A 23,702-nucleotide genomic window follows, 5' to 3' on the forward strand; every position below is an offset into this window, starting at 1 on the left:
TTATGAGTTTTTTTTATGGATCTTTTTGAACATGACCCTAGTTAATTAATCCCAAAAAAAATATAAAAGTTGCAGGATTCGAGAAGGAAAAAGAGGAGTTTCATTTAAAAAGTCTATCTTTTAACCAAAGGTCATGCACGAATGCCCTCGAAAATTTAGTACTACGCTTATGTACCGAAAAAGATCATTTAAAAAGTCGGTCGTTAATCTAAAAGCAATCAAATATTACGCTGTCCAAAGACACATAAAATTAAAAAATTAATACACAAAGACATTAATATAATAACAGCATAGTAGACGATATATAACAAATAAAAAACAATCGCACATATTATAAATCCAACTGAATCAGTAATGGTAACCATGCAGTCATTACTGCGAGCGGGCCTGCAAAATGGTAACAAGACTTCTGATTTTATCGCTGGTGGTATTCTATTAATTCAAAAATGGAGCTAAGCATAATCCAACATTTTAGTTTAGATGAAAAATTGCAGGGGATAAAATCATGGACACCTTCTCTATATTTCCGGTACGTTGTTGGAAGAGTCTTCATAGATGCTCTGCGATCTCCTATGTCCCCACTTCATACATCACACTTCTCTCCGATTTTAACTAAAATCTGAACAATGACAAATAAATAAATGTAATGAGTGGTCGATTGCTGTCATTGTCGGAGAATCTATTTTTTTGTTTCTGTGCCAAAACATATTTCGTTGTCTGTTTTTTGATATCTATAAATAGAAAGTTTTCGAGTGATTCATTTCTCACAACTCCACAGCTGAAAACTTGTTGATAACAAAAATAGGACAAGCATGGCTGACATGAAAGACAGTAATGGTAACCATGCAGTCATTGCTTTCTCGGTTGCAGATGATGATATGCATAAGCCTAGTGATGATTCTGTCGCGGATGAAACTTGTTTCGTTACTCTTCCCTTTTTACAGAAGGTACCTCATTACTCTATAGTATAGTCTTTGTTTGTCGATGAACTAAAGTCAAAGCGACTATTATTTTGGGACAGAAGGAGTAGCGTATGATCTAACTAATCGCTGCTATGGTACTAACAGAGTAGAGGTTTCCGAGGAGTCAGTAACTTAACTTAGTACATGACACACTGATCAGTGATTATTGATAATACGTATTTATACAGGTGATTGCAGAGTTTTTTGGCACGTTTTTTCTTATATTCGTGGGGGATTGCGCTGTGATAGTAAATATGTCAAAGAACGGCGTAATTACATTGCCAGGAGTTGCCATGGTTTGGGGACTGGCTGTTACGGTGATGGTTTACACAATTGGACACATTTCCGGTGCTCATATTAACCCTGCTGTCACCATTGCTTTTGCATCTGTCAACAGATTTCCGTGGAAGGAGGTATTCAAAATTTACTGCATAACTTTTTATTGTTTTAGGAAATTCCCAGGTGGGAACTAATGCTTCTGCAATTTTTACAATGTTGTAGTGTGCAAATTTTGTTATGCAGATCTTTAGTTCTCGCTTTTCTCACCAACTAATAACTGTTATTAATAAATATATTGTTCTTTAAAGGGGTGGGTATTTGGATATTATTTTGATGCTTCTGATGTCCCGATGAAAATTGTCCTATTATGATTCTTGTTCCTAGTTCAGTTGTGATTTATAGAACAAATATCTAATTCATAGGTCTTGTCCTACAAGTAAATCCGAAACTAATAAGGGGAAAAAAAACTTCGTAAAAAGGACTCTGACCTTAGAGACTCTGCTTGGTTAAGCAATTTAACTTAAACTAGATTGGTTATTTGAGTTAAGTTTCTTCCTGCAGTTGCTAAATTAATCTTAAGGAATTACCTTGTACTAGGTACCAGCTTATGTTGCAGCACAAATTCTTGCGGCTACATTAGCGAGTGGAAGTCACCGGTTGCTTTTTCAGGGATCGGAAAACAAATATCCCGGAGCATTCCCATCTGGGTCAGATCTGCAATCTTTTGTGATGGAGTTTATAGTAACATTCTTCCTCATGTTTGTTATATCTGGGGTGGCCACTGATAACCGAGCTGTTAGTCCTTATTTTCAACTATATATTATCATGATTCAATTTTCACATACTTTATGTTGTGAATGTTGAGAGCTTGATTCATTTGCCTATTCTCTGTTGTTCACTTGCTGCTTATTTTGTATTTATTTTAAGTTTGGTTGATTGCTCTCGGCTCTTGCATAATTTTATTATGCCTTGTAACAATCAAATATCATACTTGACCCCCTTTTCCATGTTAATGCAGGTTGGTGAACTTGCTGGGCTTGCAATTGGAGCTACCGTGTTGCTTAACGTGATGATTGCTGCGTATGTTATCATGATAACCATACACCCTTTTATGAAAATTAACCATTTTTTCATTTAAAAAACTACAAGCAAATTACAGCTACAGATATATGTCATCGAAATGTTCAGAAAATTTAGGTGTTCTGAAACTTTAACTGATACATTTTCTGGTCAATCCTGTGAGCAGTCCAATTGTGATTTCCGGTCTAGCCTAGCGTACTCATGTTGATCTAGAGTGTTATTATCTTATGGTTGACAGGCCAATAACAGGAGCATCAATGAATCCAGCAAGGACTCTGGGGCCAGTGTTTTTGGCAAGCCGCTTCGACAAGGTCTGGATATACTTACTGGGTCCAATTTTTGGAGCCATAGCTGGTGCTTGGGCTTACAATATCATCAGATTCACAAACAAACCACTCAGAGAAATCACAAAGACTGCTTCCTTCCTAAAAAAGTAGGGCTGAGACTATATCCTAATGTATCAATAAAAATAGTCCTGCTTGTTCTCTATGCAGTGAAGTTGCAAATAAGCATATGTTCAAGTTTAATAAATATCAGAGTTTCTGTTTGGAGTCTGCTAATTTGTTGTCAACTTTATACAAGTATATATATCATCAATAATTGTTGCTTATGAATAAGGATGTTTATTAAAAATAATCATGCCAATATTATCATAACACGAAAACTTATTCTTCCCACATTTTTTCAGAATCATATGGATTCTCTTGCCTGCTTATTTCTAATGTAATTCATCTCTATGAAAACCGGAAAAAAATGGTTATCAGATTAAGGTCATTTAAGACTTTAGTTGACAATAATAAATCTGTTTATCTTTCCACATCTATTCAACTTGTGTGTTTGTAAGATAAAAATTTATCCTTCTTGACATTACACATGAATCTGCAAACTCTGTTTATTCACCTAAGAGCATCTCGACCCAGCTGATAGGTAGAAGAATATATACATCTCACATCTAAAATATGGATATCTCTGACAAAACCTGAGCATAATTATCCGAAAGCAGTCCAAACCGACAGATCCAAACCGTACAAACCAGATATTTTGGTTTCTTAACGGTTTGGTTTGGTTTTTGTTTTTGTTTTGGTAATTAAAAAACCGAAAAGTTTCAGTTTGGTTTCGGTAACCTTCAAATCGACCTAAGAGCAAGTCCAAGAGTGTCCTAATTCATGCCCTAAATATAATATAAAATATTGTGTCCTAGTAATTTAGGACATGCTTTACTACCTTGAACTCCAACAATGTGTCTTATTCTCACACTATGTTTAAGAGCAAGTTGTCCTATTTAGTGTCTTAAGTCATAATATAGGGCATCTGATGAAAAAATTTGATCCAACAATGTCCTAGTGATGCCCTATATCACTAGGACAACCCATTCAAACCCTATTTTTGAGGCACTCTCTCCTTGTCCTATCCCATTTTTTATAATAAATTCTTACCAACATTCTCTTTCTCTCTCTATTTTATATTATGTTTTAATGATGAAAGTGAACTTTTAATAATAAAATATTAAACATACAGTGAAAATAAGGCACATTGTTGGAGTTGAAGTTAGTAGAATATGTCCTAAACTACTAGGACATAATTTTTTATATTATATTTAGGGCTCCACTAGGACACTGTTGGACTTGCTCTGATATTTTATTATTAAAGACTCTCTTTCATCATTTAAGCATAATACTCCCTCCATCCCATTTTAAGTGTCCAATTTGCAAATTTCACACATCTTAAGAAACAATTAATGTAATGTTTTTATCATTATCTTCACACACCTATTCACCTTGGTTTTTATAAATATTAATTACGTATAGCACCACTTCTAGTGTGTATATGACCTTTCTTCATATTGGAACTAGTTGGTTGTATTTAATGCTATATTGAAACTAGTAAAAAATTGCATGGGTTAAAGAGTATGATACATATTTTGGGAATTTTTTTTTTTGACAAAATGGACACTTAAAATGGGATGGAGGGAGTATAAAAGTAGAGAGAGAAAGAGAGTGTGATGAGAATTTATAATAAAATATTGAATAGGGCAAGGTGAGATGTGCCCCAAAAATAGGGCTTGGGAAGGTTGTCCTAGTGATATAAGACATCACTAGGACATTGTTGGATCAAATTTTTTGGTCAATTGCCTTAAATTATAACTTAGAACATGACATAGGGCATCTCTTGGACTTGCTCTAAATATCCAAACCAAACCCTTAGCGCATATGTTATATTGTTATGTAATTAATATATTTCTATATATAAGAAAAACAAAAATAATGAGAGTCGACTCCCAAACCCTAGTTAGCCGCCTCAAGAACATTCAGATCTACCTTTTCTTTTTCATCAATTAAGCCTTCTTCCTTTCTCTTCTTTCTCCCAAAATCACTTCCATCTTCTTCTCTCCCATCTAATAATCAGTCTTTTATTTTTTCTTCAATAATCATCCTTATTTTATAAGGATTTCTATCGTACCCAATCTTTTTGGATGACTTGTTTGTCCTCCTTTTGGAGTGGTTGTTTGTCCTCCTTTTTGGAGTGGTCAGTATGTTTTTGGTATTTTTGACTTGTTGGTTTGTATCTTTGAGAATGATTCAATTGGTGTATCAGGAAATCTTGAAAGCTTGCATCAAGTTTGAATCGGTGGTGAAAATTGCAAAAACTCACCTTTCACAACGGATGATTGTTCATATTACGAGGGCATCTATACCTCCAATAAGTTCTGAACATTGGATTACAACTGGAATTAATTGTGTGAAGGTCAATTGTGATGCTACTGATTTTGGAGATGGTTCAGTTTGAAGAATATTTATATTCTGTATGTTACACGATCTGGAAACAAAACGGCTATTCGTATCACCAGTTTTGGGGTTTGTCCAAGCTGGATTAAGTCTTTTTGATGAAATGCATAATTTTTTGGCAAAAAAAAATATATTTCTATATATTATGTAGTTTAGGTATTTAAGGGGTCAAGTGTTGATCAATATTATGAATAATATTATTTTTAAAATCCCCTTTTTCTCCAACTTCATTTTATTTACTCTTCATTATAATCACACTTTCTTCTTTTTTCTCTTTTAAATAAAATATTTTGTTTAGTTTTTAAAATAAAATGAATTATTTGTTCTCATAACAATGTATAAGGGTAGCACCTAAAATTATTTATCACATTTATCTTATTAAGTATTTTGTTAAGTGACAAAAAAGGGAGCACTTAGAGTTATTTTAAGTAGTTGTTTTTTTGTGGCATTGTGAAATAATTTTATGATTATAACAGAAAATCAAACCATCAAATAATCCCAAATTAAAATTAAAATTAAATTAAATAAAATGCCATCTAAAATCAACAGTCTGGATGAAAAGCTCGTAGTCTATAAAGGATTTGAGCATAATCTCACATACTTTATTACATTATTGTTTCATAAAAATCTAAATATTGTAGTACGATTATTCAGCTGTCTTGGAGATGTTATAATCAGAGATCTAGTAGTGATACATATTTATCATGATTAAGCCTAGAACGACATAAAACATTTATAAATTATACTCGTATTGTTTTGAAGTGAAATATACAATTATATGATTCCGTGTGAATGATGAGAAAATTAAAAAAATATCTATGTCTCATGCTATATTCGTGATTACAACCATTCCTACAAACACATGGACGTTTTCATAGCAGATTTGCAAACGGAAGGATTGAACAATAAAGTATTTTTAACAAACGGAGAGTTATGTCACTCTAACCTGTGTGATTCCGCACGATAACACTTGACATGATTAATATGACCGGTCGTTCCAACAAATCTTGGTATATAGGATTCCCATCATTCGTCAAATCTCCCCATAGATGCACACGTAATGATTGACTTGTACACGGGTATAACAACTTGTTTTAGTCGTTAAATCAATTATTAATACAACTGTAGAGGAATTATAGCATTAATATGGGTAATAAGCGGATACATACAATCCATCGCCCAGACTCATTCTAATCAAACGAACATTCTCACGTGGTGTGTTGATAATCTGCAGAGGTTGAATGTTCTCAACAACTCCTATAACATCTGCATAAAATTTGATCACATGTTAGAAATGATTCTTTAAATTGCCAAAACTTAAATCTACAATAGTCTCACCCATGGGAAATGTCTGATCACTATTGTCTTCCTCAGCACGATGGATTATCTACTCCATCTGCAAAAAAATCAAATTTGTACTTTGGTATATCACACTAAGAGTCGCTAGACAGGCTGACAGTGGTCTGCATACAGAAGACCACAGCCCGACTGATCGAGTTGGCCTGAATCTCCCAGATGCCATCCTCACGTAAAACGTTGAAAATTCATATATGTTTCCTACTGTAATGTAATTATCGAACAGGTTCAATATCTCAGCCTTGACATATGCATGAACATCTGTACTCTCTATAAGGAAGACAAATATTTGTGGTAATATATTATACATCGTGTGTTAAGCCTGAAACAAAAGTTATATCATGTACAAGTTCGAGTGTCTAACCTGATTGTAGATCATGATTATGTTATAACCAGCAACATTCCCGTCAATTGATGTCCTAGGCCAAATTCTTGATAATTGGACCTGGATCCTCCAATCAGTTCTGCTAGTGTTCAAGGTTGATAGCAAGCTGAACATGACTACAACTGTGCAAATACAAACGATGTTAAATACTTTCACTCCAAGAAAGAGATAGGTCGAGTTTATACTCGAGAAGTCCTTATTATAGCATAAGTAGCATGAGCTTATTAAAGGAAATTATCTTAGACATTATATAATGAGTCATAAGACATGCTTAAATCGTTGCTAATTATAAGAATAATGCATATTTTATGGTAGAAGATTGATATCAATCCAAATAACTTTGCAATTATGTTACCCATATATTACGTGAGCATATCAATCTAAAAAATGCTTGTCTCAATCAGAAATCTTATCATAAAAAAAAAATACCTCTGCTTAAATATTTTGGGCTTCTCTTCATTAAAAAGACATAATTTTAAGGTTATTACTAATCAGGCTTATATATTTCTATACTAATAAAGGAAATTATTCACGTAATTTTAAAAAGGAATTTATTGCACATAACATTTAATTTAAAGATAACACGGTTGTCAAATATAATTGCAGGTATTAATTATGCACTATTTTAGGAATTTAAGGATATATGATTGATTCTTCTGATATGCTTAAATAAATAAAGGAAATTATTCACGTAATTTTAAAGGGTACTTAAAATTTATATTAGATTAGACGAATAAAAAAGTCTCATTATTCTTCATTAAAAACACACAACTTTAATTATATTTTGTTCTTATCTTTATTAAAAAAAACATAAGTTTAAGGTTATACTAATCAGGCTTCATATTTCCTTACTAATAATTTGAAGAGGAAATTATTGCACGTAACATTAAATATTAAAAGATAATAACACGGTTGTCAAATATAATTGCAGGTATTAATTATGCATTATTTTAGGAATTCAAAGATATGCAATTGATTCTTCCGATATGCTTAAATAAATTTGCACGTAACATTAAATATTAAAAGATAACAGGTTGTCAAGTATAATTGCAGGTATTAATTATGCACTATTTAGTGCATTCAAATATATGTATTTGATTCTTCTGATATGCTGAAATAAATAAGGGAAATTATTCACGTAATTTTAAAGGGTATTTAAAATTTTATATTAGGTTAGACGAATAAAAAAAAGTCTCATTATTCTTCACTAAAAACACACAACTTTATTTATATTTTGGCCTTCTCTTCAATAAAAAAACATAATTTTAAGGTTAAATTATTCTCGTAAATTTAAAGGGTATTTAAATTATCATGTTAGGTTAGACGAATAGAAAAAGTCTCATTATCCTTCATTAAAAACACACAACTTTACTTATATTTTGGGTTTCTCTTCGTTAAAAAAAAATAATTTTAACATTATTACTAATCAGGCTTAAATATTAAAAGACTAATAATTTGAAGCGGAAATTATTGCACGTAACAATAAATATTAAAAGATAACACGGTTGTCAAATATAATTGCAGGTATTAATTATGCACTATTTTAGGAATTCAAAGATATGTGATTGATTCTTCTCATATGCTTAAGTAAAAAAAGATATGTATTGATTATTATGACATGCTTAAAAAAATAAGGGAAATTATAATGACATGACAAAATCTAAAATATGTGGCATTGAGGTGGACTTTTTTTGAAATATGTGGCATTGATGACGTGTCACTGTTCAGGATTTATAATATATATATATATATATATATAGGCCAACATTCCAGAGAGGGACTCCTTATATGGAGTTACATAGTGCGCCACTATAAATCATCAATTTTATTATAAATTCTGTTATAGAATACATATAAAACGTGATTCTAATATAGAATACTATAAAATATCTATTTTAAGTAATTTAACACTTAAAATTTGATTAAAAAAAGTATATTTTTGAAACTGATTCTACAACAGAATAATTCTGGATGATTATTATTCTGTTATAGAATCATGTTGAGATATTGCATAATTTTAGATGATCTTTGGAATAAAAAAATTGTATAACTTCGTTTTCGGTTTAATAATCAAAATTTTCAATTATATTTCATAAAAAATATAATAGAATATATATTATGTATATATTTATAATGGTGTGCTACGTAACTCCATATAAGAGGGTATGCTATGGAGTGCTACCCTATATATATATATATATATATATATATATATACATCTATATAATTCTTAAAGCATGGGTCATTTTTTAAGGCTGCTTTGGTAATTTCACTTTCTCTTGGATCAACCCATTAAGCTTCGGATCGACCCGGCAGCTTTCTCATTCAACTTAACACTATGAAAGAATATTCCGAGTTTTTATGCGACCCACCCGATTTCTACTGGGCATGCAGCAAGTTCCTGCCATATCAGGAGCGTGGCATTTATTGTTGTTCCATTGATCAAGCCACTCATTGAGCTTTTTGGATCTCATAGCATCTTCCAACCATATGAGAGTTTGAAAAAGGTATTGAATTCGGTTCCTCCAATCATGGCACTCATTACTACGTCTAATTGATTTCAAATTCAAACATGATAATTAATCATAACAAATCCGTGCTTATTTATCTAAATCAATCTCTTCCTCCTCCATTATGCTCTTTCTGCTATTTTTTATTTAAAATTCGAAATTCTTATTATCTACTTGCATCTGTAATCATTTGATCATTTTTTTCTCTCTCGATTTGTAGAGTGTATGGTAGTAACATTTATTTTATATTGCAGTGATAACGGTGGTCGTGTTTTTTTAGCATGAAGACGGATTCAACGTCGTCAACAGGTTTTGCAATCCTTTCGATGATAATGTTGCAGTATCGAAATCCTCGATTATAATCGTAAAATTTTGTTTCTGCAGGTGTGAAAAGAAATGGACGTGGATCGTGGTAAAAGTGTTGAGACAATTTCCAAGAATCAAAAGAAAGCACATGCATCAGGTAATTGATTTCCGCACTAGAGTAAAGTTTTTATACGCATTCATTTTCAAGATACAGTACTCTTGGTCTTGGTTCCTCAAAAGTCTTGGACGCGATCGTATTGTCGTTAACGTCTTCATGTAGAATCATTAGTGTGATATACAACAATTTGTAATAAGTTTGTGTCTGTTATTAATTAATAGGTATTCTCATGTGTGGAGCTCATATGATTCACCTAATATTGGATTAAGGTAGTTATTGGGTGAAAGTTTGGAAAGATGGAGAGGCCTTTTTTGAAAGTATACGACCTCCACATATGGGATTGTAGCTTAGCATTGGTGTATGTTCTATTTTTTTGTATTTTTGTTCCAGTTTTTAAGTTTTTTATATTGTATAGATGACATGATATTTTGTAATTAATTTTTTTGACATTATTTTTGCATAATTTCCTTTCGTATTGATAGTGATTATGATGCATATATGTCCACTAATGCATTTATTGATCCTTTTTTTATGTTTGAGTTTTCTTTGCAGCTGCTGAAAAGAGATGATTCGTCCAGGCCACTATCGGATGCTCACCGTGTGAAGATTTATATTCACTTTTTCTCAACATCTGATCAAGGCTTTTTGTTTACTTCTTATTGCGTGTCATTGTATTTTGACAAGAGACACCGAGAATGAATACAACCCAATTTCCGTCCAGATACATGAATCTAGCCTACCATAACTCATATGTGTATAAGGAAATGTTGTCAAAATATATTTGATTTTCGATGATTTTGGCATTAATTCTTTTTTGTATAATATATAGTGGTTTCCATATTCACTATATTCAATTTTCAAATCTAGATCTTTTGTTATAATTTCAAATTAATGGAGTACTTTTTCACTTCACAATTTTAGCTCTCGATAAGAAAGTTTTTATATATTAGATTTTTAAATATTCGGATACATAGATCTAGACTGTTATAGCTCGCTCATATGCAAATAGGGAAGTCAAACTTTATTTGATTTTCATTGATGTTGACATTAATTACTAAAATACCATTTACATTTAATGTTTGTGGTTTCCACGTTCATTATATTTAAATTTTCAAATCAAGACTTTTTGTTATAATTTCAAATTAATAGAGTTTTTTTTCACTCCATGATGTGTAAATTTATATCTACCGCAAGTGCACGGTGTCTGTTGTAAACAGATACTAGCAAGTACGGGTCGAATCCACAGGGAGACAAGTTTCAAGAATCTTAATCTGACTATTGCAAATTGTTTCACAAGAGAAACGAATATTTAAGATTTTTTTACTAACTAAATAAAGCAATGCAAAGATGATTTAAATCAATTAACTAAAGTCTAGGACAATTCAGGTTCACCATGCTTACACCAAAATAGCTATTCATATAATAATTCAACAAGTCATGTAATTAGAGCAATTGTTAATCTCTCTCAAGCATTAACACTCTCAGGAATCCATTGATGCTCTCGCACTCAATTTCAGTCCCGCTAATCTTATGTGTGCCTCTAGCAAGTACATCTCTCGATCTTGTACTCCTATTTGCATACAATCAATCTATGATATTGGCCAATTACACAGATCAAACATCAAGACATATAGACTAGAATTACACGTTACCCATTCAACCACTAATGAAAATAAAGCATTATAATGGTGCAAACATGGCTCCCCTTCCGTCCTAGAATGAAACTACTCACACATAGTAACAGAAGTAAAAGCAACGAAAATAATGAAGAGAGCCATATAAGACATTAACAAGTAAAACAAGATATGAAAAGGAATACCTCAAACTTATATTAATGGAGAAAACAATGTCTAGAACAAAGTATGGAGATGAAGAAAAACCTAACCCTCTGTAAAAGTAGCGTATGTAAAAAATGTCTATTCTAATGATAATCTTCTCCTCATAAAATCTGATCCTATTTTTATATTAAAAGTCTTTCTAATATTTTAAATTAATATACAAAATAGAACTCCCAAGCAAGGTAGGATTCTTTGTCAAAATTCGTAACTTCCTTTGCTGCTCTGTTTTCGGGCTTTTTCAGTTAGACTTTGCTTACTGAACCACTTCTAAATTAAAGGAAATTCCAAGAGCTTCGCGTGGGCTGTAAGATCGTCCAAATCCGACATCCAGAACTCAAGATATGGCCCAAACAGTGCATAAATCGGGTAGAACCCAATAAATCCGAATTTTAATAGAATTTAGCTCCAAAATAGCTAATTTATCTCCAAATCCTTCTCAACTTAGAATTCTTTATTTCCTACAATAAAACATGAAAATATATTAAATAAAATCCAAATCAGTGCAAAATATAATAAAATATGAGAATAAAATCATATAGAATATATATAAAAATATATTCTATCAAACATCCTCACACTAAGCTTTTGCACGTCCTCAGGCAAATAAGCGAAATAAACTAAATCCTAACTAACTAACACCACTTTCGTAGATGACACGATTGCATTGAGCGTATGCAACAAGCCGTTAAACCCCTAGGCAGCCCTAGTAGGACGAGTTTTGTCTCGTGAGGGTTTATAGTGAATCTACCCACAAAATTCATTATTTTCTACCAAGTCTTTAATATGCAACTAATATGAATGCAAACTAAATGAATATGCCTAAAAACAAATCATGAAAGTATCAACCTCGTCAATATATAATCCTCAGAATATGCAACAATCAAGGCATTCATCTATCTTACATACTAGTCATGCAACTTTTCCACTGCAAGTACGGAGTGCATCGTGTGTGCTCAACATGCTCTCTAATGAAACAAATCAGAGACCAACAAATTTCAACAGAGTTTTAACCATGAGTCATTTATCAGAATAATGCTTAAACACTCCGTTGCATTAGAGTCAACTACGGCTCAGGGTCACAAGAGAATTTCTATGCCTCTCCTATATATTTCACTTTTTTTTTTCATGCTCGGTCTAAGGTCGGGACGCTTCTCAGGGTAAGTGAGTTACGACCACCATAAGACTTTGCTAGCTCATTTTTTTTTAAGTCGAGTAATTCTCCAGTAACCAAGGGTTATGAAAAGTCACCAAGAAATTTTATTTCTAGTACAATTGCACTTAATACCAGCACAAGTACGTGGAGCAAAAACTTGATGTGTAAATTTATATCTACCGCAAGTGCACGGTGTCTGTTGTAAACAGATACTAGCAAGTACGGGTCGAATCCACAGGGAGAAAAGTTTCAAGAATCTTAATCTGACTATTGCAAATTGTTTCACAAGAGAAACGAATATTTAAGATTTTTTTACTAACTAAATAAAGCAATGCAAAGATGATTTAAATCAATTAACTAAAGTCTAGGACAATTCAGGTTCACCATGCTTACACCAAAATAGCTATTCATATAATAATTCAACAAGTCATGTAATTAGAGCAATTGTTAATCTCTCTCAAGCATTAACACTCTCAGGAATCCATTGATGCTCTCGCACTCAATTTCAGTCCCGCTAATCTTATGTGTGCCTCTAGCAAGTACATCTCTCGATCTTGTACTCCTATTTGCATACAATCAATCTATGATATTGGCCAATTACACAGATCAAACATCAAGACATATAGACTAGAATTACACGTTACCCATTCAACCACTAATGAAAATAAAGCATTATAATGGTGCAAACATGGCTCCCCTTCCATCCTAGAATGAAACTACTCACACATAGTAACAGAAGTAAAAGCAACGAAAATAATGAAGAGAGCCATATAAGACATTAACAAGTAAAACAAGATATGAAAAGGAATACCTCAAACTTATATTAATGGAGAAAACAATGTCTAGAACAAAGTATGGAGATGAAGAAAAACCTAACCCTCTGTAAAAGTAGCGTATGTAAAAAATGTCTATTCTAATGATAATCTTCTCCTCATAAAATCTGATCCTATTTTTATATTAAAAGTCTTTCTAATATTTTAAATTAATATACAAAATAGAACTCCCAAGCAAGGTAGGATTCTTTGTCAAAATTCGTAACTTCCTTTGCTGCTCTGTTTTCGGGCTTTTTCAGTTGGACTTTGCTTACTGAACCACTTCTAAATTAAAGGAAATTCCAAGAGCTTCGCGTGGGCTGTAAGATCGTCCAAATCCGACATCCAGAACTCAAGATATGGCCCAAACAGTGCATAAATCGGGTAGAACCCAATAAATCCGAATTTTAATAGAATTTAGCTCCAAAATAGCTAATTTATCTCCAAATCCTTCTCAACTTAGAATTCTTTATTTCCTACAATAAAACATGAAAATATATTAAATAAAATCCAAATCAGTGCAAAATATAATAAAATATGAGAATAAAATCATATAGAATATATATAAAAATATATTCTATCAAACATCCTCACACTAAGCTTTTGCACGTCCTCAGGCAAATAAGCGAAATAAACTAAATCCTAACTAACTAACACCACTTTCGTAGATGACACGATTGCATTGAGCGTATGCAACAAGCCGTTAAACCCCTAGGCAGCCCTAGTAGGACGAGTTTTGTCTCGTGAGGGTTTATAGTGAATCTACCCACAAAATTCATTATTTTCTACCAAGTCTTTAATATGCAACTAATATGAATGCAAACTAAATGAATATGCCTAAAAACAAATCATGAAAGTATCAACCTCGTCAATATATAATCCTCAGAATATGCAACAATCAAGGCATTCATCTATCTTACATACTAGTCATGCAACTTTTCCACTGCAAGTACGGAGTGCATCGTGTGTGCTCAACATGCTCTCTAATGAAACAAATCAGAGACCAACAAATTTCAACAGAGTTTTAACCATGAGTCGTTTATCAGAATAATGCTTAAACACTCCGTTGCATTAGAGTCAACTACGGCTCAGGGTCACAAGAGAATTTCTATGCCTCTCCTATATATTTCACTTTTTTTTTTCATGCTCGGTCTAAGGTCGGGACGCTTCTCAGGGTAAGTGAGTTACGACCACCATAAGACTTTGCTAGCTCATTTTTTTTTAAGTCGAGTAATTCTCCAGTAACCAAGGGTTATGAAAAGTCACCAAGAAATTTTATTTCTAGTACAATTGCACTTAATACCAGCACAAGTACGTGGATCGTCCTTTTCAAAATTTACCACCCGTTGATCTCAAAGGAGTACTCGATACTTTATTTGCAATATTCTATTTTTTTTTTCAATTTTTTTTAAGAAAGGCATATACATCCTAAAGCTCCCCTAAACTTAAGATTTACATACTCTAAGCTCAAAAGGGAATAGTCAAAATTCTACGCTCGACTCATAGCCAAGACTCAAGAATTAAGTTAGCCTAAGTCTTGTCTCTAAAGCATTTTATAGTGTATTTAAAATTTCCGCACAAACAATTTCTAAGCATGCAAGACATCACATATGATCAAGACTACTAGCCAAGAAATTATGCAAATAAAATCATCACAAGAAACTAATTTGGTATTATTTACTTTCATGAAATATGCAAGCTAAATGAAATAAAAAAAAAACTACTAAAAAAAATGCATACAAAATTAATAACTACATGCTCTAATTTAAATGCAACTAACATGAATTTCCTAATTTAAGACATGGTAATATACAATTTTTTTCTAATTTTTCTAATTTTTTTTTGAATTTTATAATATATAATTTTTTTAAATTTTTTAATCATTGAGAAACCTTACAAAATCTCTCCAGGGTGCATGGTTCAAACCCCCGCTGCCTCATTTCTTTTTGACACAGCAGCTCCTTCTGGGCCAAGTGGATGGGCTGACTACTGGACCAAGACTTTAAGCTAAAAGAGGAATGGGCTGTTAGATAGTGGACTCCAATAAAGTACAATCCTCTGGTGGGCTCTGGTGGGCTGACTTCCTCCAAATGGACTGGAAAAGAGCTGGTGGACCGTAAATAAGCTGGACCAAGACTTAAAAAGAGGCCCGTGAGGTTGGTAAGAGCTTGCTGCATTACAGGCAGGAGTATAGCGTTCAGATAGAAAAAATAAATTCAGCTGCTCCGCAGGAATAAGGCTGATGGGCTTAAGGTCCGGCCCATCTAGAGAGATGAGCGAGCGCATTTGAAGAAATGAGCCAGCGAGCGCACTTGAAGCAGTAGGTGTTGCACGCACAGCAGAAACCACGCACGCCCGTTCAAAATCTACTGCGCAGCAACAAAGCAATTGGCAGAAACTCCCGCACTGCCGGCACTGAATCAAGTTGGCCGTGCCAATACATCTGCTCCCCTCTGCCTTTTTTTTTTCCACAAACAGCTGCATCCAACATAGTAGTTTTTTTTTTTTTTCTCGAATCCATTTCTTCTTAATTTTTACAAATCACTGCGGTGTCTGCAAGCTCAATAGTTTACATTTCCATATCTGAGACACTTCACACAAATTCATCAAGGCATCTTATGGGAGAGAAAAAAATAAAAATAAAAATTTTAAGCTCCTAAAAAAAATACAGAAATATATTATATAAATTAACTAATAAAGACCTTGGGTTGCCTCCCAAGAAGCGCTCTTTTAAAGTCATTAGCTTGACTTCTTACCTCCAATCAAGCTTTCAAGGAGGGGTTATCGAGACAAAATGTCTCAATTTTTCCAACAAATGCACCTTCCACATATAATTTCAAGCGCTGACCATTCACTTTAAACTTGGTCCCGTCTTCCCCCATGATCTCAATAGCACCATGAAATTTAATATCAGTTACAACGAAAGGTCCGGACCATCTAGATTTGAGCTTCCCAGGAAAGAGTCGAAGTCTCGAATTAAATAGTAACACCTTATCACCGACTTGAAAATCTCTTCGCTTGATCAATTTGTCATGCATTTTCTTCGTTCTCTCCTTGTAAAGTCGAGAATTATCATAAGCATCAAAACGAAGCTCATCTAATTCATTCATTTGAAGGAGCCTGGCTTCACCAGCGGCCTGTAAATCCATATTTAGCTCCTTTATCGCCCAAAAAGCACGATGTTCGAGCTCTACTGGCAAATGACATGCCTTGCCATAAATCAATCGATAAGGAGTGGTGCCAATAGGAGTTTTGTAGGCAGTCCGATAAGCCCATAAAGCATCATCCAACTTCAAGGACCAATCCTTTCGAGATTTTGCAACTACTTTTTCCAAGATGCTCTTGATTTGACGATTTGAAACTTCAACTTGGCCACTTGTTTGAGGATGATAAGCTAGGCCAACCTTGTGAGTAACACCATATTTCTTGAGCAAAGTTTCAAATTGTCGGTGGCGAAAATGAGATCCACCATCACTAATTACAGTCCTTGGAACTCCAAAACGTGGGAATATGATCTTTTTGAACAACTTCATAACAACCTTGGAATCATTGGTTGGTGAGGCAATAGCTTCAACCCACTTGGACACATAGTCTACTGCAACTAGGATGTATCTATTTCTGCAAGAAGCTGAGAAAGGTCCCATGAAATCAACACCCCACACATCAAAAATCTCAACCTCTAGAATCCCAGTTTGTGGCATCTCTTGGCGTTTAGAAATATTCCCCGTCCTTTGACAAGCATCACAAGAAAGACAAAAAGCACGGGCATCTTTGAATAGAGAAGGCCAGTAGAAACCAGATTGAAGTACCTTTGCAGCAGTCTTAGAAGGACCATGATGACCTCCACATGGAAGAGAATGACAATGTCGGAGAATGTCGTTTACTTCACCCTCGGGGACACATTTACGAAAGATTCCATCAGCACACTTCCGATACAAGAAAGGGTCATCCCAAAAGTACTGTTTAGCATCATAATAGAACCTCTTTCGTTGTTGATAAGTCAAATCTGGAGGATGGGAGCCACTCACACAAAAATTTGCAAAGTCTGCATACCATGGGGTGTTTGCGGCAACAACAAATAAGTGGTCATCAGGGAAGGAATCGTCAATAGGAATGTCAGGAGCAACATCAGATTTGAACCGCAATCGTGAAAGATGGTCTGCAACCACATTCTCAGCACCCTTCTTATCTATGATTTCCAAGTCAAATTCCTGGAGTAACAGAATCCAACGAATAAGTCTTGGTTTTGCTTCCTTCTTGGCCAATAGATATTTAAGTGCCGAATGATCAGTGTGAACAATGACTTTGGAACCGATGAGATAAGTTCGGAACTTATCAAGAGCATAAACAACAGCTAAGAGTTCCTTCTCAGTAGTAGCATAATTCACCGGAGCTCCATCCAAGGTTTTACTTGCATAATAAATTGCGTGCAAAACCTTATCTCTTCGTTGACCAAGAACAGCTCCAATAGCATAATCACTCGCATCACACATGATCTCAAATGGAAGATTCCAATCTGGAGGTTGTATGATTGGTGCACTTATCAAAGCCTGTTTAATCCTGTAAAAAGACTCCAAACAAGCATCAGTAAACTCAAATGTGGCATCCTTAAGCAACAATTGAGTGAGGGGTTTTGCAATTTTTGAAAAATCTTTAATAAAACGTCGATAAAACCCCGCATGACCTAAGAAACTCCTAACTCCCTTAACATTAACAGGAGGAGGAAGTTTCTCGATCACCTCAATTTTTGCTCTGTCAACTTGGATGCCATGTTCAGAAATAAGATGACCAAGTACCACTCCTTCATTGACCATAAAGTGGCACTTTTCCCAATTTAGAACCAAATTGACCTCTTCACATCTTTTAAGCACTTTTGAAAGATTATGCAAACACACATCAAAATCAGAACCATAAACACTGAAATCATCCATAAATACTTCCATAATAGACTCAATGAAATCAGAAAATATGGATGTCATGCAACGTTGAAAAGTAGCAGGCGCATTGCACAGTCCAAAAGGCACCCTTCGATATGCGAAAGTACCATATGGACATGTGAATGTAGTCTTTTCCTGATCATCAGGGTGTATAGGGATCTGGAAGAACCCTGAATACCCATCTAAATAACAAAAGAACTTATGTTTAGCAAGTCTTTCAAGCATTTGATCAATGAATGGGAGAGAATAATGATCCTTTTTAGTTGCAGTGTTTAACCTACGATAGTCAATACACATTCGCCAGTCTGTGATAACTCTAGTGGGAATCAATTCATTTTTATCATTCTTGATTACAGTGGTCCCTCCTTTTTTAGGAACTACTTGAACCGGGCTCACCCATTTAGAATCAGAAATTGGGTAGATGATGCCCGCATCAAGTAGTTTTATCACCTCCTTTTTAACTACCTCTTGCATGTTAGGGTTCAAGCGACGTTGTCCCTGTATGCAAGGCTTATGATCATCATCAAGATTAATTCTATGCATGCAAAAGTCTGGGCTAATTCCCTTAAGATCATCAATACTATACCCAATAGCTTTCCTATGCATACGCAACACAACAAGAAGCTGAGAAATTTGATTGTCATCAAGTTTGGAACTAACAATCACAGGACAAGACTCATCATCATCAAGAAACACATACTTAAGAGTAGATGGCAAAGGCTTTAACTCTAACTTTTTCACTTGAGTTTTATCATGAGTTTTATCATAAGGAGTGATAGCATTTGTTACCTCACAGTTCCTCAAATTTGCCTTACCATCAAGCTCAAAAATCAGTGAATCAATTTCAGCATGTCCTTCTCCTTCGTAAGCTTCAAGCATAAGGACTGCTTCCAATGGATCATCTAGTAAAACCTGTGGTAGCTCATCTTGGACAATTGCATCAATGACATCTATCCTGTAACAAGTATTCTCAAGCATAGGGGACTTAAGAGCAGATGTTAGTGTAAAAGTACTTTTATTATCCCCTACACACAAAGTTAATGTCCCATTTTTGACATCAATAACAGCACCAGCAGTACAGAGAAATGGTCTACCCAAAATAATGGGAATTTGACTATCCTCTTCCATGTCCAAAACCACAAAGTCTACAGGAATGTAAAATTTTCCAACTCTAACAGGCACATCCTCTAAAATACCCAAAGGATATTTTATAGAACGGTCTGCCATTTGCAATGTCATTTGTGTGCATTTAAGATCTCCCATGTTTAATTGTTGAAAAATAGAGAGAGGCATAACAGAGACGCTAGCGCCTAAGTCACATAAAGCTTTGTCAATAAATAATGCACCCAAGTGACATGGAATTGAAAAACTTCCAGGATCTTTAAGTTTAGGTGGAGACTTATTTTGTAAAACAGCACTACACTCTTCAGTAAAAGCAACTGTCTCCACCTCACCAAAAGATCGTTTCTTTGTAAGAATATCCTTTAGAAACTTTGCGTATGATGGAACTTGAGAAATTAAATCAGTGAAAGGAACTGTTACCTCAAGATTTTTGACAAGTTTCATAAACTTACCAAACTGTTGATCTACCTTTGTCTTGTTCATCCTGCTAGGGAATGGCAGATTAGGCACAAAAGGTGGAGGAGCATTAACGGTCTTCTCGGTATCATCATTCTTGCTTCCTTCAGTTCCACCCTTGTTTGTCAAATCAATAGCTTCATTCACCTTATCACCATTAGAGCTTTCCTTTTCTTTCTCATCAATCACATCATCCACAGGCATTGGAGGACCATCATATGTGAGACCACTCCTCAAAGCAATAGCATTTATATTCTCCTTTGAATGAGTTGGTTGAGATGGTAAAGAACCAGGTTGCCTTGTAGTTGAAGAGCTGGCTAATTGTGCAATCTGAGTCTCCATCATCTTATTGTGAACTTTCATGTCTTTAATTTCTTGCATCAACAACTTTAACATCTCTTGCGTCTGATCAGGTTGTGCAGCTGGGCTAGATGGATGAGCATGTTGTTGAGCAGGTTTCTGAAATCCAGGAGGGTTAATAGGCCCTTGAGAAGGCCTATATTGTTGTTGCTGAGGATGCTGATATTGTTGCTGCTGATTGGGAGGAGGATTTTGACCATTGTTATTCCTGTAGGAGAAATTAGGATGATCTCTCCATCCCGGATTGTAAGTGTTGGAGTATGGATTATATTGCTGCCTCTGCTGAAAAGCATTTGCCTGCTCCATCTGAAAATTCTGTGCATTCTGAACATTGTACAAACAATCATTACCAAGGTGTCCTTGAATACCACATACTTCACAAACCTGATTATTCATAGGAGCCATAGAAGATAGTGCATTAATACTCATAGGTTGAGTATTAGAGGCTTGTGAAGTTTTCAATGAGTGAATCTCTTGTGTCAATGTTGCGAGTTGAGATGATAAAAGAGAATAAGCATCAACTTCAAGTTTACCCCCTTTCTTAGGTGCTCTCGGGTTATTGAAGTGATTTGCAGCTAGATTTGCAAGAAAAGCATAACCATCATCAACTCCTTTGTCTAGAAAAACACCACCTGCAGCATTATCTACCGTGCTCTTCGTCTCGGAGTCAAGACCATAATAGAAGCGCTTGAGAAGAAACCACTTCTCAAGACCATGATGGGGACACGAGCGTTGAATATCTTTGAATCTGTCCCATGCATCCTTAAGAGTTTCATCATATTCTTGTTTGAAAGTGGTCAACTTGTCAACCAAATCATTAGTTTTGTTGGGAGGGAAATACTCAGTGAGAAAGGCTTGAGCAATTGCATCCCACTCGGTCACATTGATATCATTCAACCACTTCTGAGCTTTATCACGAAGAGAAAACCCGAACAACATAACTTTCACTTGATCTGCAGTGACTCCCTGAAACTTGATGGTAGAGCAGAGCTGTTGAAACCTTTGCAAGTGAAGTGTAGGATCTTCAGTTGGAAGACCAGCAAACTGATTCTGTTGGATCATAGTGAGCAACGCTGGTTTGATCTCAAAGTTTGCTGCTTGAATATTTGGCATAGCAATGCCAGTAGGCACACCACTCGGAGAGGGCTGCGAATAATTCTTCAAAGATTTAATAGGAAGATCACCCATTTTAATCTTTGACCCTTGTTTCCCTTTCTTTCGTTGATCAAGATATTGCTGTAGAGTAGTGTCAAAATCAGGATCAGGAGTAGTTGATTCCACGTCTCCTGTAGACCTGGGCATGAACAACTAAACAAGGAAAACAGTGAAAACAGCCTCGATTGGAACTAAAGCTCCAATGAGACAAAGGAAACAATCTAAATAATCAAACTAAAATATATATAAAACTAGCGCCTCCCCGGCAGCGGCGCCAAAAACTTGATGTGTAAATTTATATCTACCGCAAGTGCACGGTGTCTGTTGTAAACAGATACTAGCAAGTACGGGTCGAATCCACAGGGAGACAAGTTTCAAGAATCTTAATCTGACTATTGCAAATTGTTTCACAAGAGAAACGAATATTTAAGATTTTTTTACTAACTAAATAAAGCAATGCAAAGATGATTTAAATCAATTAACTAAAGTCTAGGACAATTCAGGTTCACCATGCTTACACCAAAATAGCTATTCATATAATAATTCAACAAGTCATGTAATTAGAGCAATTGTTAATCTCTCTCAAGCATTAACACTCTCAGGAATCCATTGATGCTCTCGCACTCAATTTCAGTCCCGCTAATCTTATGTGTGCCTCTAGCAAGTACATCTCTCGATCTTGTACTCCTATTTGCATACAATCAATCTATGATATTGGCCAATTACACAGATCAAACATCAAGACATATAGACTAGAATTACACGTTACCCATTCAACCACTAATGAAAATAAAGCATTATAATGGTGCAAACATGGCTCCCCTTCCGTCCTAGAATGAAACTACTCACACATAGTAACAGAAGTAAAAGCAACGAAAATAATGAAGAGAGCCATATAAGACATTAACAAGTAAAACAAGATATGAAAAGGAATACCTCAAACTTATATTAATGGAGAAAACAATGTCTAGAACAAAGTATGGAGATGAAGAAAAACCTAACCCTCTGTAAAAGTAGCGTATGTAAAAAATGTCTATTCTAATGATAATCTTCTCCTCATAAAATCTGATCCTATTTTTATATTAAAAGTCTTTCTAATATTTTAAATTAATATACAAAATAGAACTCTCAAGCAAGGTAGGATTCTTTGTCAAAATTCGTAACTTCCTTTGCTGCTCTGTTTTCGGGCTTTTTCAGTTGGACTTTGCTTACTGAACCACTTCTAAATTAAAGGAAATTCCAAGAGCTTCGCGTGGGCTGTAAGATCGTCCAAATCCGACATCCAGAACTCAAGATATGGCCCAAACAGTGCATAAATCGGGTAGAACCCAATAAATCCGAATTTTAATAGAATTTAGCTCCAAAATAGCTAATTTATCTCCAAATCCTTCTCAACTTAGAATTCTTTATTTCCTACAATAAAACATGAAAATATATTAAATAAAATCCAAATCAGTGCAAAATATAATAAAATATGAGAATAAAATCATATAGAATATATATAAAAATATATTCTATCACTCCATAATTTTAGATCTTGATAAGAAAGTTTTTATATATTTGACCTTTTAAATTTTTGGATATATGAGTCTATCATGCTATAACCCATATGTAAATAAGGAAAAATAGTCGAATTTTATTTTATTTAACTGATTTTGGCCGTTATTATTACAATCCTTTTTTGTATAATATATATTGGTTTCCATATTCAATACATTTAATTTTCAAATCAAGACTTTTGATATTTTTATATATTAATTATTATTTTTGAATATTTTCTGATACATGGATATAGACTGCTATAATTCATAACAAAAAAGGAAACGTAGTCAAACATAATTTGATTTCCACTTTTTTTAGCATTTAATATTACAAAACTTTTTCGTATAATTTGTGCAGTTTTCATATTTACTATATTCAATTTTCAGATGGACTTTTTGTTTTAATTTTTGATTAATGGAGTATTTTTTTTCACTTCACAATTTTAACTCTTGATAAAGAAGTTTCTATATATTAGACTTTTCAATTTTTAAATACAAGAATCTAACCTGCTATAACTTATATGTAAATAAGGAAAAATAGTCAAA

General features: G+C 34.1%; 1 protein-coding gene across 1 annotated transcript; it reads left to right on the forward strand.

Moving 5' to 3' along the window:
- The first annotated feature begins 781 nt into the window (after window positions 1-781).
- LOC108198261 (aquaporin NIP1-1) lies at window positions 782-2,894 on the forward strand. Its single transcript, XM_017366024.2, has 5 exons — window positions 782-947; window positions 1,151-1,375; window positions 1,839-2,036; window positions 2,260-2,321; window positions 2,560-2,894. Exons 1-5 carry the CDS (start codon window positions 813-815, stop codon window positions 2,756-2,758), a joined length of 819 nt encoding a protein of 272 aa, XP_017221513.1. The 5' UTR covers window positions 782-812; the 3' UTR covers window positions 2,759-2,894.
- Window positions 2,895-23,702: the final 20,808 nt, after the last annotated feature.

This window comes from Daucus carota, chromosome 8, assembly GCF_001625215.2.
Source record: "Daucus carota subsp. sativus chromosome 8, DH1 v3.0, whole genome shotgun sequence".
Taxonomy (NCBI): Eukaryota; Viridiplantae; Streptophyta; class Magnoliopsida; order Apiales; family Apiaceae; genus Daucus; species Daucus carota.